This window comes from Formica exsecta, unplaced genomic scaffold, assembly GCF_003651465.1.
Source record: "Formica exsecta isolate Colony F162 unplaced genomic scaffold, ASM365146v1 scaffold80, whole genome shotgun sequence".
NCBI classification, from domain to species: Eukaryota; Metazoa; Arthropoda; class Insecta; order Hymenoptera; family Formicidae; genus Formica; species Formica exsecta.
In genome coordinates, this window is record NW_021853570.1 from 2,652,167 (window position 1) to 2,665,230 (window position 13,064).

The 13,064-nt window shown below is 34.6% G+C and overlaps 2 protein-coding genes across 4 annotated transcripts in view; both read left to right on the plus strand.

The window, feature by feature from the left end:
• Positions 1–5,678, plus strand: part of LOC115244149 (clumping factor B) — an 8,640-nt gene extending 2,962 nt beyond the window's left edge. The window contains exons 2-11 of one of the 3 annotated variants that reach the window (XM_029821570.1): positions 102–159; positions 245–413; positions 476–618; positions 826–900; positions 1,022–1,174; positions 1,519–1,710; positions 2,112–2,330; positions 2,749–2,911; positions 3,996–4,076; positions 4,184–5,678. In XM_029821570.1, coding sequence (XP_029677430.1) covers positions 127–159; positions 245–413; positions 476–618; positions 826–900; positions 1,022–1,174; positions 1,519–1,710; positions 2,112–2,330; positions 2,749–2,911; positions 3,996–4,076; positions 4,184–4,293 — 1,338 coding nt within the window. In that variant the 5' untranslated portion in view covers positions 102–126 and the 3' untranslated portion in view covers positions 4,294–5,678. The remainder of the gene's footprint in view (positions 1–101; positions 160–244; positions 414–475; positions 619–825; positions 901–1,021; positions 1,175–1,518; positions 1,711–2,111; positions 2,331–2,748; positions 2,912–3,995; positions 4,077–4,183) is intronic. The other 2 variants (XM_029821571.1, XM_029821572.1) reach the window with 2 other exon arrangements.
• A 191-nt stretch (positions 5,679–5,869) lies between these two features.
• The window catches only part of LOC115244151 (homeobox protein Nkx-2.5-like), a 21,631-nt gene continuing 14,436 nt past the window's right edge, over positions 5,870–13,064 (plus strand). The window contains exon 1 of the mRNA XM_029821575.1: positions 5,870–8,421. Coding sequence (XP_029677435.1) covers positions 8,339–8,421 — 83 coding nt within the window. The 5' untranslated portion in view covers positions 5,870–8,338. The remainder of the gene's footprint in view (positions 8,422–13,064) is intronic.

The window sequence follows — 13,064 nt, forward strand, 5'->3', positions numbered from 1 at the left end:
TTATTATTAAATAGATGTAATGTAATTATGTTCAAACTCGAGTAGCTTCAAAATTAAACTCGTAAACAGACCGTTTATGATGTCTTTAATATTTTTTCCAGCTGTGATTTAACTTTCGACATAAACATGACCATGGAATGCAAAAGTTCATCAACCGCAGTGAGTATTCCAAAACTACATCTGCAGAAAAATACGATGAGCAGCCGAATAATCGAATAAATTGTATTGTTTACTCGTTCGTTAGACAATCAAGGATACGCCGGAAAATGATGGCATCTGCCCGGAATTGAGATTGCTGCAATCGATCGCGATGCAAACCTCGTTGGGTCAGACAGCATTGAAACTCGTAGATAACTTTCTATGGACCGTGGAAAAGTGCGCGGAATGGAGCCTACCTGCCCAGGAAGTTGAAGGTACGATTCGTAAATATTGTGCGATCAGTCGTAGATTTATGCTCCGAACTCGCTCGTTTTAGACGAAAACGGGAAATCGGAATTCGTCAGACCATTGCCGTGGATTTTATTCTTGCCGAGTTTGGTGATGATACGTATAATCAGGATGACGATGAACGTAGGCGCTTTCGTAATAGGTTACCCCCCAGTCACGCCGAGTGTATTGGTACGTCTCGTTTTTACATCATGTGCAGAATTTAATATTATGCATCGATAGAGAAATAATAAAGCAAGCTTTATATTCTACATTAATTTTTCCATCACGAAAGAGTTTTATAAAATTCACAAATATTATTTTGCTACTTAGTTATTCAGATATTGTGATCCTTTTTATCACACGTCTCGTTTATCATCAAAACGCTTCCCCCGACAGGTAAAATTCTTACAGAAAAGTCGCATGCGACTGAATGACGTAAAGAACAGTGAGGCGAGGGAAAAAGAGGATAAGGTAAGAACATACGCGCTTCTTTCGATCGATAATGTATAAGAAATGCGAAGAAATGCGTTTTGCTCTTCGAAGAGATAATGAGATCAATAGCACGATAATAGTCTTGTGGTGGTGGGTGTAGGATGAGAAATCCTCGATAAACGAGACCAGAAGAGCCCTTATGGAATCCATTCGTCTGACCTTATCGAGCTTGTCCTGTCTGGACACGTCCAAACCTTCCCTATCACCACCACCTACTAAAATTCACGTTAGTAACATCTTCGACTCCGATGCAGTAAGTAGAAAACATCCATCATTGATTCCACGTGATTGTGTAAACCGCATGTATTTGAGTATATTAAGATGTGCATGCAAATTGTTTTTGTATGGGTGTATTACCAGTTTCTAAAAATATTTTTCCTTTTTTCGAGTATTTTATTCGGATATTGAGATATTACTGTTTTTTATTTTAAATCTCTTGTTTGACATTTTGCATATTTCTGGGATTTTATGTTCCTAAACATTTGTCCACGGATTGCAATGTCTTTTGTATGTGGGTTTTTACATGTATTACCAAAAATCTCTTGCGAAGATTACCGGAGATTATCATTCGATGAAATAACGAAACGTTTTTTCAAGGCAACAATAACATCGGAAGAAAAATCAGTGACGGAATCAACAGATAATACAGAGAAGCAAAGAAACTTGATAAATCACAGCGAATCGGAGGAGAACGAGGAGATAAATGATGAGGATAAGGATGAGGAGACTCTGGAAGAAAAGATCAATCGACTTGCCTTGGAAAGCAGCGATGAAGATGAGGATTTCGATGTGAGTAATCGAGATATATGCATTAATAAAATACAGATTTGCGAATAAATATGTAAACAAATCTATAGACAATTAGGTTCCCCCTTTATACAGTAAATAATCATATTGTTAAATAAAAAAATCGTTTATTTTGCTTCATTTGCTATGTGAAATAGCTGACATTTTTATTCTTTCACCGAAGTCGCGTCAAAATTAGCATCTCGTATTCACGATCATATTCAATTTGCGAACATGAAGGAAACTCAGTGACTTGACGTGACCCTCTTTCTTCGATAGATAGCCCGCAACGGCTTGGACGATATACGCTGTTCGTTTCATTTATATTTTTAATCGCGCGTGCATGTGCTTCTGCGTAATATGGAAGTTTTATCTGGCCACGTTTCAGCTATCATCTTTTTCAGCCGGCCAATTGCACCGTTTCGAGCAACGAAAGTCGCGACAACAGCAACAAGGATAGCGACAGTGAAGTCGACGAGGATGGTGGTAACGTGTCCTCCGCCGAGCTTTGCGATCTCATTGAAGGCTCTAAACGCGTGATGCGTGGCGAGAAAACAGAAGTGGAAAATGAAATCGAGAAGTTTCAGGCTGCTGAGCGGGCAGCCTCGCAAGTTTTTGACCAGGTAAAATATGTCGTCGACAAAGGCTTTATGGATAGTTAAGGAAGAAGGAATACGCCGAATATTGAGCAATCGATTTCTCGATGTCTCGATTTGATCGCCTCGTGCCAATTGAAATTACAAGAGTAAGCTAACACACGAGTAAAAAAGGATACCATCGCATTTTCTCAAACAAATTTCGTTCTGATTTTTTATTCCTCAAAAAAAAAAAACGCGTAAGATCAACGACGCGTAAAGAACGTTATGAAATTTATTTAAAAAAATAATTTACATATTTTCAAATATAAACTTTTCTTTTACACTCATGCCAATTTTCGCACGCGACGCAAATCGAACGATACATCGGTATCGAGGAGCATTTTTTACGACGCTTTAAGATAAGGGTGCGAAAATGTTCAACGTGCCTGTTCAACGAATTCAGAGATTGCCGGCCGGGGAGAGCCGTGATCAGGTAGAGGAGCGCCTCTTGCAGCGTATCGACTCGCCCACGTGTTATACGCCTGACAAGTCCAGCGAGGGCGATTCGATCTTCTACTCGCCGATCAGCTCAGACAACGATATGCCGAAGGCGCCGATTACCGAGAGTAAGTGATCCTGCGTCTCCTATGTGGCTGCGTGGAGTTTTTTTTTCGCCGCTTTCTCGTCTTTTCATTATTAATCTTCCTGTTATACGTGCTTCGCTTGCATGTACATTCGCTTTCCGTGTCAACAGTATTGCTGGCTATATCATAATCGCATAGAGATCATTCAGTAGTATTATGCATATATAATGGACATGCAAGTTTCGTCGATGGGTTGCTATCAATGTTATTAATGATGATTAGCGTTATTAACGATTATACAGAGTATCCTGTGACTGGTGATACAATCACCAGAAAGATAATGATTTTACGTGAAAAAATAAATAAAAAATGCAGAATAAAATTTTTTGAAATCTGAATATTAATACCATAATGACAATTTTTAAGCTTGAAGGACCAATTTTTTTCACGCGGAATCATTACCTTTTCGGTTGTATCATCAGTTGCAGAATACTCTTAATATTAGCGAAATGTGGGGAGACATAACTTCGCGCTATCAGCGAAACTGTTTCGCATATGATAGCGATATCAAGTTTCGAGCAATTTCATTGAAGAAGATTGACATGTTTTTTTCTCTCGTCGCATTATTTTAAATTAGTTAGTTATTAGTTTATCGGTGACCCCGACATACGAGACGATCGAAATAAAACGCTAGTATAATAAATCGCACAATCAAGAAAATAATTCGACTTTTCGTTTTTTTGAGGGAACAATTTGTAAAAAACTGAATTTTAAAGGTGAAACACACCACCTCTCTCGGCACGAAATGCTCACATGAGAAAATTTTTTATTTGATTCGTCGTTTATTGTTTTGGTAAGTTATCTGATTGTAAAAGAAAGCTTAAGAACAAGTATATATATATATATATATGAAATCAATTCTATTATAATTATACAACCGATATAAGAAAAATTAAGAGTTTGTACAGAAAATAATATCGATAGAGCACTAATGGAAATCATTAAACTGCATTTTTCGATGAAATGCTTTTGCGACGATTTTTTGATTGAAGTTATGTATATAAAAATGTATATTGTGTTTTTAAATAAATAAAGTTAATAGTATTCACATTATTAATTTGTCTAGAATGCGTCTCGAGAGACTCCCTAAAGACGAACGAGTATGCTAATGGTGATATACATTTCATTACAGCATCAATGATTTCAGGTACATAGTCAATTACGCACTTTGCATGAGCTGGCTTTGCTACATTGCTAAGTCATCCAATTTATTCAGATCGTCTGAAAGATCTGATTTTTATTCTCTTTCGACAGAGACGTCTTCGACGTCTGGAGGGGCCAACCATGGCGCGAAACGCAGCGCAAACGTGAGTAAATATCACAAGGGTAAACGTACGAATCACGGCAATCGCAGGAAAAAATAATCAACCAGAACGAACAGAGAAAGAGAAAGAGGGCGGGAAAGAGAAAATTAAACCTTAAAGTTTCTCTTCGGAAAGGGTGATTATTATCAATGATAGAATATCGCGCTCCGTTTCGAACGTCGTCGAAAGTAACGAAAATTATCGAGGATTAAGTATTGGATTTGGAATAAGAGATATCTTTGCTCGGACGCTGTCGCAGTCACCGAGATATAAAGATATAATAAAGATATCTCGGGCTATCTATCAAGATATATATATATATACATTCTTGTATAAAATTTTCGACCTCGTCAAAAAATTACCGAGTTATCTCGGTTACTGAGTAATTATTGTTTGCAGAAAAACAATTCAAAAAATTGCGACGAAACATCGCGATTTTTTAACGTTTCTCGACGTTTCTCTGTTGGAATATTTCATTGAAACTCAAACCGGTCTAAAGTTATCATTCTCTCTTTCGAGAATAATTACAGTTTGCGCACGAAACGATAGGGAAAAAAGATGAACGGTCGAAGTTTGTGCGAGTCGCTTGAAATTCGTGCGTTGCTGCTCGAGAATGACACTTGTTGTTGGGATAATATCCAGATACGATGGGGAAATTAATTGGACAATTGTCAATTAACTTTACGCGATTCAGCGATGAACTTCACTCCCTATTTTGATATAAACTTTGTCTAGACAAGCGACGACGAATACGAAATGCGACGGTGCGTTCAAAGTATGCACCGAGTGTTATCGTATTTAGACGAACATCGCATCTATCTCGGCGATTACATAATTGCCGATAGTAAATTGTGCGTATTTTGTTTCTCTTTGATACAGTAATGCAAAACGCAACGTACGAAAATATGACTAAAGTCTGCGCGTTATCTTTAAAACTGCTGCTTGAACTGGTTTTCTCGAATGTAAACTCGCTTATTTACGGAATAACATCCGCGCGCACAGAGAAATGATTAGTATGTCTTATATTTCAGAGTCACTGATAGATATAAGAGGAATTCAATTTTAATCAATATGCATATGATCTTGTACAATATATGTGCAAACTTTCCATTCTTTTCTTTATCCACTCTTAAAAAATACTATAAAAAGGACTACGAAATAAATATAGAAAATGACTCATATCCTCTCTATCCTCTGTTGTCTCTATTTTCTCTATTCATTTCGATCATCTTGATTTTGATCATGAAGATATAAAAAATGCACGTGTACACAATCGAAAACGGTATAATTTATAATCTTATAATTTATGATCTTTTATTATATAATAGTTAATTGTAATTAACATTTTCTTTGTGAATGTATAATAATGTTACTAAGGTTGTTTTATATTGTTAAAAAGATATGTACTTGTTATTACGATAATAAATTATTTGATCGTAATTATATATATCTAATGCGTCTCTTGTGGAGCGATTATTTCGATATTATGTCGCGACTATAAGTAATCCGACTATATATATATAATCGACAACAATTGATGATAAAGTAGTATAAATCAATACCGCAGACAAAATAATTGATAGCTTCGTTCCGACCCCTTATCTTACATAAATGGCATAAATTTTTGCGTCGCTCAAAATTATATTAATCCTTTACTACGGACTACGATCACAGCGTCCGCAATTTCTACGCGCATTACCTTCTCATAAAATTATTAGAGATATCGAGGCGCGTCGATTTTTTCTTTTTATTTTTTTTTTTTGCGACGCGCGACAACTCGCCCTTATCGCTTTATCCGCGATAAGCGGAGATTAGACCCATATGTCATAGAGTGCTGGATGGACAGATAAACGGTGTCATACCGTCCTGGTTTGACGAAGAGATTGCGCCATGCAATAATGCGAGATACACTCCGTATTTAAAATTACATCATCGTCATTGTATATTAAATCTCTCTCTCCCGCAAAAAAATACTCTTTCTCACACTATCAAGTATCATTAATTTTTAAGATAATGCGATCTTTTTTCTCTTTTTCGCACCGGATGATGTGTTTTCACGGCGATAATTGCATTTGTGCAACAATTTATAATCTACATATATATATATATGTGTGTGTGTGTGTGTAAATTGTTGCATAAATAAATACAGATAGTGAGGGGAAACGTTACTTTATCAAGTGCACTTATAGCAAGCTCCATTCGGTAGCACTTGTCGGTTAAGCCGCGGATACTTCATCTCGAGAGTCTCTTGTCATTAACAAATTGTGAGGTACAACCGACGATCGAGTAGCAACAACAATTGACCGATTATCTTTCTATGGTTGTTGCCACTCTCATTTGCAATTCAGGGCGAGACACGATCAGTCACGATCCGAGATTGTTTTCTGAAATTTTTTATTCTTAATCTTCTATAATTTTTCATGTTGAGAGGATGTACTCTCGACGCGATAATTTATGACAATTATCCGAGTATACCATGTATACTGATACCGAAATTGATCAACGATTGAAACTGAAGTATACAATAACCAAAACAATATAATTATGAAATAATATCGATAATATGATAAAAAAAATACATTCGTATTTGTCAAAATTATGCTGTGTCAGCTTAGCCTGTAGGTAAAAAATTCCAGCATGGCAACTTATTATCTCTCGATCGCGATATCTTGAAATCATTTAGTACGTGATAAATACAGCAATTCACAATTTTCTTCTTTTTCATCACACATAACTGTGTGCGATTAGCAGACGGCAGATAAAGATTGCTCGTTTTCTAATCAAGTGACACGTGAGTTGCATAGACGAGCAACACATTTGAAAGATATATACTTTACATTTATATATATGATCCATAAATAAAATCGCTGAATGCCTTTTTAATAATAGATTTTTTATTTAGAGTTGACTTTTTAGTAAATTTTAATTTAAGACTTGGTTACAAAGATATATATAATGCGAAAAGTTGGAATAACGTTCCTTAACTTTCACTTTTTTGTATCTGAATTTGAGAAATATATCGAATATTGAACAAACAACCTGTCATTAAAAGGTCATCCGGTTTTGAGATACAGAGTGTATATATAAAATATTATATAAAAATCGTGTTTTAATTTTAATATTATATAATTAAGATAATCACACATGTTATTTTGTGAAGCACATACATAATTACATTCTTCAATTTATGATCGTAAGATTAAAGCAGAATAAAACAAATACCGATAAGAAGAAAGCATTAATTTTTTTGGAACTTATTTAAATATATAGATGTAGAGAAATATATGTATATATACGATTATATACAGTGCGTATTCGTTTCTCGACAGGTCGAAGAGACTCGATATTTCGGCGCCTCTGACGTTACCGATTTGCGGTAGTCAAACTAATCTATGTAGGTGTTATCACGCAGATAACGTTGCCGGAGCTCCTATCAGGTAGCCATATTTTTGATGCAATATATAGGTGATCGATATATCGCCACATAGTTCTCAGTAAAGCGGCTATCACGAGTCGAATGAGAGTAATTTGGTATTCTATCTCGCCAATAATTATCATTATTAAATTCCACTTTCGAGTGCCAAAAGAGATTGGAAAAAAAGTGAGCCTTTGAACTTCATTATCGAGAATCATTTTCTACACCTTCCGTATTTAGTGGCAGTCGCATTATTATTTGCTCGATTTTATCAAGCAATATGTTTTTAATAAAATATTGCAAAATTGATTTTTCAAAAGAATTGCAACATATGTGATTTAAGCGCGTCGCATTGGATACACAAAAGCTTCGTTCTTCTTCCTCACATTCTGTTTCATCGAAAAGCAAAATTTGCATCGCGCAAAATCATTACTCCAAGATACGGGATGATGCTTCAACACGAAATACACGTCGAATTTTCGAGGAACGCGAGTATGAAATCACGCTGGTCTCTCGTATCCGAAAAAAAAGGTACGCACTGAGACAATAGGAAGAATTTTTCTGGCTGCCCTTCCTGATGTGTCTGTCGTGACGGTACTTTTCTGATCTCCGCGGGATATTTCTCAACTTTTTCTACTGGACCCATAGCCGGCACATTCGGAACAACAAGAAGAGGAGAAAGTGAGAAAAATGGCAGCTGGATACGACGATTGTTACGACGCTTCCTGGCATCTAATTCCGCCGGATTACGTCAGCAACGAGGAGGATTACAGGTAAAAAGTTCAATAAAAATGAAAAACGCGATGTTTTGTAGAAATCACAATTATGACGAAAAATTGACTATTTTTTATTTTTTGCATCGTCAAATAAAACTCAGAAGTATAGATAGTGACTTTTAGCGTTAAGAAAAAATATAATTCTATTACTTTAACATTAATTAATCTTAAAATAATCACTTCTCAAATATTACTTTTCTCTCTTTAAATAAAAAAAAAACAGTAAAAAATCTTTCAATAGTTAATTTAATATTATTGATAAATAACCATACAAAGTAATATATAATTTAATCGATTATATAATTTATCGAAGAGAAGATAAGATTGTTCTGTTACTCCTCAACGTTGATTTAATTCGTTTTTCACAAGGAAAGCTGTCATTAATCTCGAAAAGAATCACCCGATTCCCCGCGCATTCATGCGGACGATTAACATATCTGATTAAGCGGATAGCACCGGAAACCGGAAGTGAACATTTAAGAGCAGTCACGCATATCGGTTAGGCGAATCCTTCGGCGTAGAGTGGTACGCCTTGTTACACGCCGGGACACACACGAGAGAAGCGAGAGGGTGGCCGCACGCGGTACGCCGACACCTGTTGGTTTCCATCGTAAATTTCGGATTAATCGTATTCCACTACGATACGATTCTGCCGCTTCCCCGTTCATTGCACCTGCGAGATCGCAAGTCGTCGAATTGGACGATTATTTAATTTAACACATTGTCACCGCCTTAATTTTTCTTTCTGCATGTACTTGTCCATATATCGCTTTGCATATACTTCAGTTTGTTTTAATTATAATTAAGAATATACGTAACAATCATGCAACATTAAGAAGATTTTTATGTGTAACAATCTACTTTGATATAATTTCTATTTATGGCTTATTGTTAGTCACAAAGATATATGGAAAGATAAAAGAATGGAAGAAACTTTTCAGAGAAAAATGAAAAATTGAAAATTATTTTTGCTGAAGAAACACTTCGAAAAATTAACCAAATAAATCAATTGAAAAAATAATTTTTAGGGTCACCTTGAAATACGTAAATATTGTAAATCAAACAATTCTAAGACATTTGTACCGAGCACTTTTAAAAAGTTTTGGGAAATATACGCTATTAAATATAAACTTTTCAACGTTTCCAGCATTTAAATAACAAATAAATAACTTTCATATATTTCCTTTATGAAATTTTCTTTCAATCTTTACCAAAAATTTCCAGATAAGGACATATCTTCTACAACACACATTTACCATTTTCTACAAGAATTTTTAAAAATTATGTAACTTTATAAATATTTAATAGCACGTATCTTCAAAAATATCCCAAAGTACTCGACAAAAATTATTCTTAGAATTCTTCAATTGATATGAACATACATTTCAAAATGATCAAAATCTTGGGGGGATTATTTTTAATGCTCCGAAAATCTGACTTTGTGAACATTTTCGCACGGAATGGTTTTGTCAGTGAACGAGAAAGAACGTGAACGTGAAATTGTCCTGTTGTTATGCTTGAAATAACATCTTAAATGGTTCTTAAACGACGTCGGTGGCTGATGGCCGCGAATGAGTCTAGATCACGTCTGACAAAATACCGCTCAAACGGGTGGAGGGGAAAAGAGATGGAAAACGCGCTTTAAGAAATAAGGACCTCTTTTCGACAAGGCCCTTGAATCAGGATGCTAAAAGAGTATACCCTGAGGTTGCCCACCCGTTGCCGGGGCCCAATCCCTACTACGCTATGTACTACGTTCATTCATGTTCCTGTGAAGCCCGTTGCCTTTTTTGTAGCAACTTATGAATGAACGTAAGGCTCGATTGTGTTCCCCCGCTCCCCGAATTCCGTCGATTTCTTTTCCAGATGGTTACGATGAGAGAGTTATTTCGACCAACATCGTCAAAGAGCACGACTTTTTTATTGATTATATTAAATGTAAATATTAATAAATACATAATTCTAATACAGTGAAAACTGCTTTCTTTCGTGGTTAATATTTTTAATATTTTATTTCTACTCAAGATAGGTATATGTCTGTTGCAATAAAGAAAGAATTCTATAGTTCAATGTAAAATTTATTAATAATTAGATTAAAATATGTTTTATTTTACCTTATTGTTCGTTGGAAAAATAATAAGTCACTATGAGAAACGCTATGAAATATAAAACGCGAGAAAAAGCAATTAATGCGTGATATCATAATAACAAATCATTTTTTTTACATGTCAGTTTTTTTTATATAATTGCTATATTTTTAAAGATTATTTGTGCTATCTTTTTAATTTAAAGTATCTTCTCATTTCATGCTTTTCAGGATATTAGTTTCAATAAAAACACATTACACAGGAAAATCCGTATTCAAAAGGCTCGAGCAAAGAAAAGCTTTTTTGTTCCATTTTTAACGTGTAGAGTCACTGGGGATTTTTGCAGTTTAATAGCCACTCAAGAGCTAGCACTCAAGTGAAAAAAACAAAGAGAGAGAATGTGTGCCCTTTTCAATTACCTTTGAAATCTAATGGTAGTCGAGCATTGATGTTAAACTTTTACACACTCTCGTGAAAGATCCTCTATTTGTGAATGCGATGTCTTAAGAAAATTCACAGTTAGAGTCACGGGATAGCGGGGTGTTCCGAGGACTTTTCCGAAAAAGTCTCGTCGACACGTACCTCAGTAAATAGAAGATCAGTCTCAGGTGTGTTTCTGAGCTTTCAGGTACTAAAATTACGATAATAATGGCGAGATATGCAGTAAAATAGACGAGTGTCTATTCATTGTACCACGTTTTCCGTTTCCGGTTACTCAAAAAATTCCAAACGTATACAAAATTTCAAGTGGCCACTCTGCTGACTGAGTGTTTCCACGAAGAGAATTTAGCCCTATTTGACCTTACCGACATTTTTTTTTCTTTATTCTTGGCGGCTCGAGATTCAAAGAAGCACCAAAAGAAATATTGAGTTGACTGTACGTCGTAAATTTTCATGTTTCATGTTTAAAACATCGTTTCATATTGTCCATTGCATAAAACTATTATTAACTGTTACCACCAGAATATTACAAATTCTTTTGTACACTTAAATATATTTTCTATAGACGTTGAATTAAATTATGTTATATAATTCAATTGTATAAATATAAATTGAATTATATATTAAGTTTGGCGCTATATGCCAAAGTATTTTTTATAATTACAAACTTGATGAAGAATATACTTTATCTAACGTCTATTTGTTTAATCATTTATTTATTTTCTTAATGATTATGATCTTGAAGATATTGAATAAAAATCGGAATAAATTTTTTATTTAATTGCAAAGAGAGTTCGAGCTATCGAAAATCACCTTTTGATAGATACAGGATATTACTATACTTATTTATATATTAACGAGTCCTATCATTTGCGACGCAAATTCATGTGGCTTTAAGAGCCAGATGGATTTAAATGGTAAGTCCCGTTTACCATTAGCTACTCTTCATCAAATCGTTAACTTGAACACTGAGTTTAAAGTGCGGTCGTTATGATGTTTAACATAAACTGGCGAACGCACAACCGCAAAGTGACCACCAAGTTAATCTGCTATTTGAGGAGGGTATCCCGCCTTCTCTTCGAAGTCGAGTTAATCCGATCATTTTCCGCTGACCACCCTGCCAGATTTGCTTTTCAGTTTTCCGCTACGTTTCCGTTTCTACAGCTTTTAAAAAGAATGTAAGTCGGCCGAAGTGGCAGTTGTAGCTATACATCCCGAATAGACAAGAGAGTGAGACGACGAATGAAAGAAGAGAATTTTCGCCCTGGCCACCTGGTCACACCGACAATTAAATGGCAGTGCAATTCTATATATCGCAGCATTATATGGTCAATTATAATGACATGATAGAAGTTGACAAATCTAATGTTATTTTACGGTGGTTTTATTTTTTTATTGATAATAATTCTCATATATATATATATATATAAAACAATGTAACGCTGTGGTATGTACTTAAAAATGAAAAGTCGTATAAGTAGTAAAAAACTATTTGGTATAAGAGAAACATTATTTTAATATATTCTTTAGTATGATATAAGCTGTAAAAAAAAAAAAAAATTGTTTCAGGAAAATTTACGATAGTTAGCGTTATAAATTATTTGAATCGTTTGATTAATCAAACAAGCAAAAGTTCTTTATGTTTTTTGTTTCTGATAAACAATGACAGACAATATTGCCTTCTCAACAAAAAGATTTTTCGCTTTAATAATAGAAAGAATATTTCTTTTTTATGAGTAGATTTGTCATATTAACTGTGGCCATGAGGCCAACAGCTCTCTTTAGCGTTGAAATAAATTGTTCGCTTTTACTTTCTCTCATTTACTCAAATTTATTTTCTCATGACCGTTTTTGGAAGGTAAATATATCTGCTTTGTTATTAGAAAAAGGTCGAGCGAATTTAAAGGATTCTTTTAATGAGGCTACACATATGTTACATTGGTCATACATTTTTAAAGTTGGGTAACGTTTCTTGCATCTTCAAACTAATTTTGCCATAATGCTTGAAAAATTCACTAATTCTATGTTCTGAGACATGATATTTATCCTTACGTTTTCTAAAATTTTTTAAAAATAATATTACAAATAATAAAAAAATTAATAACGTGTAAT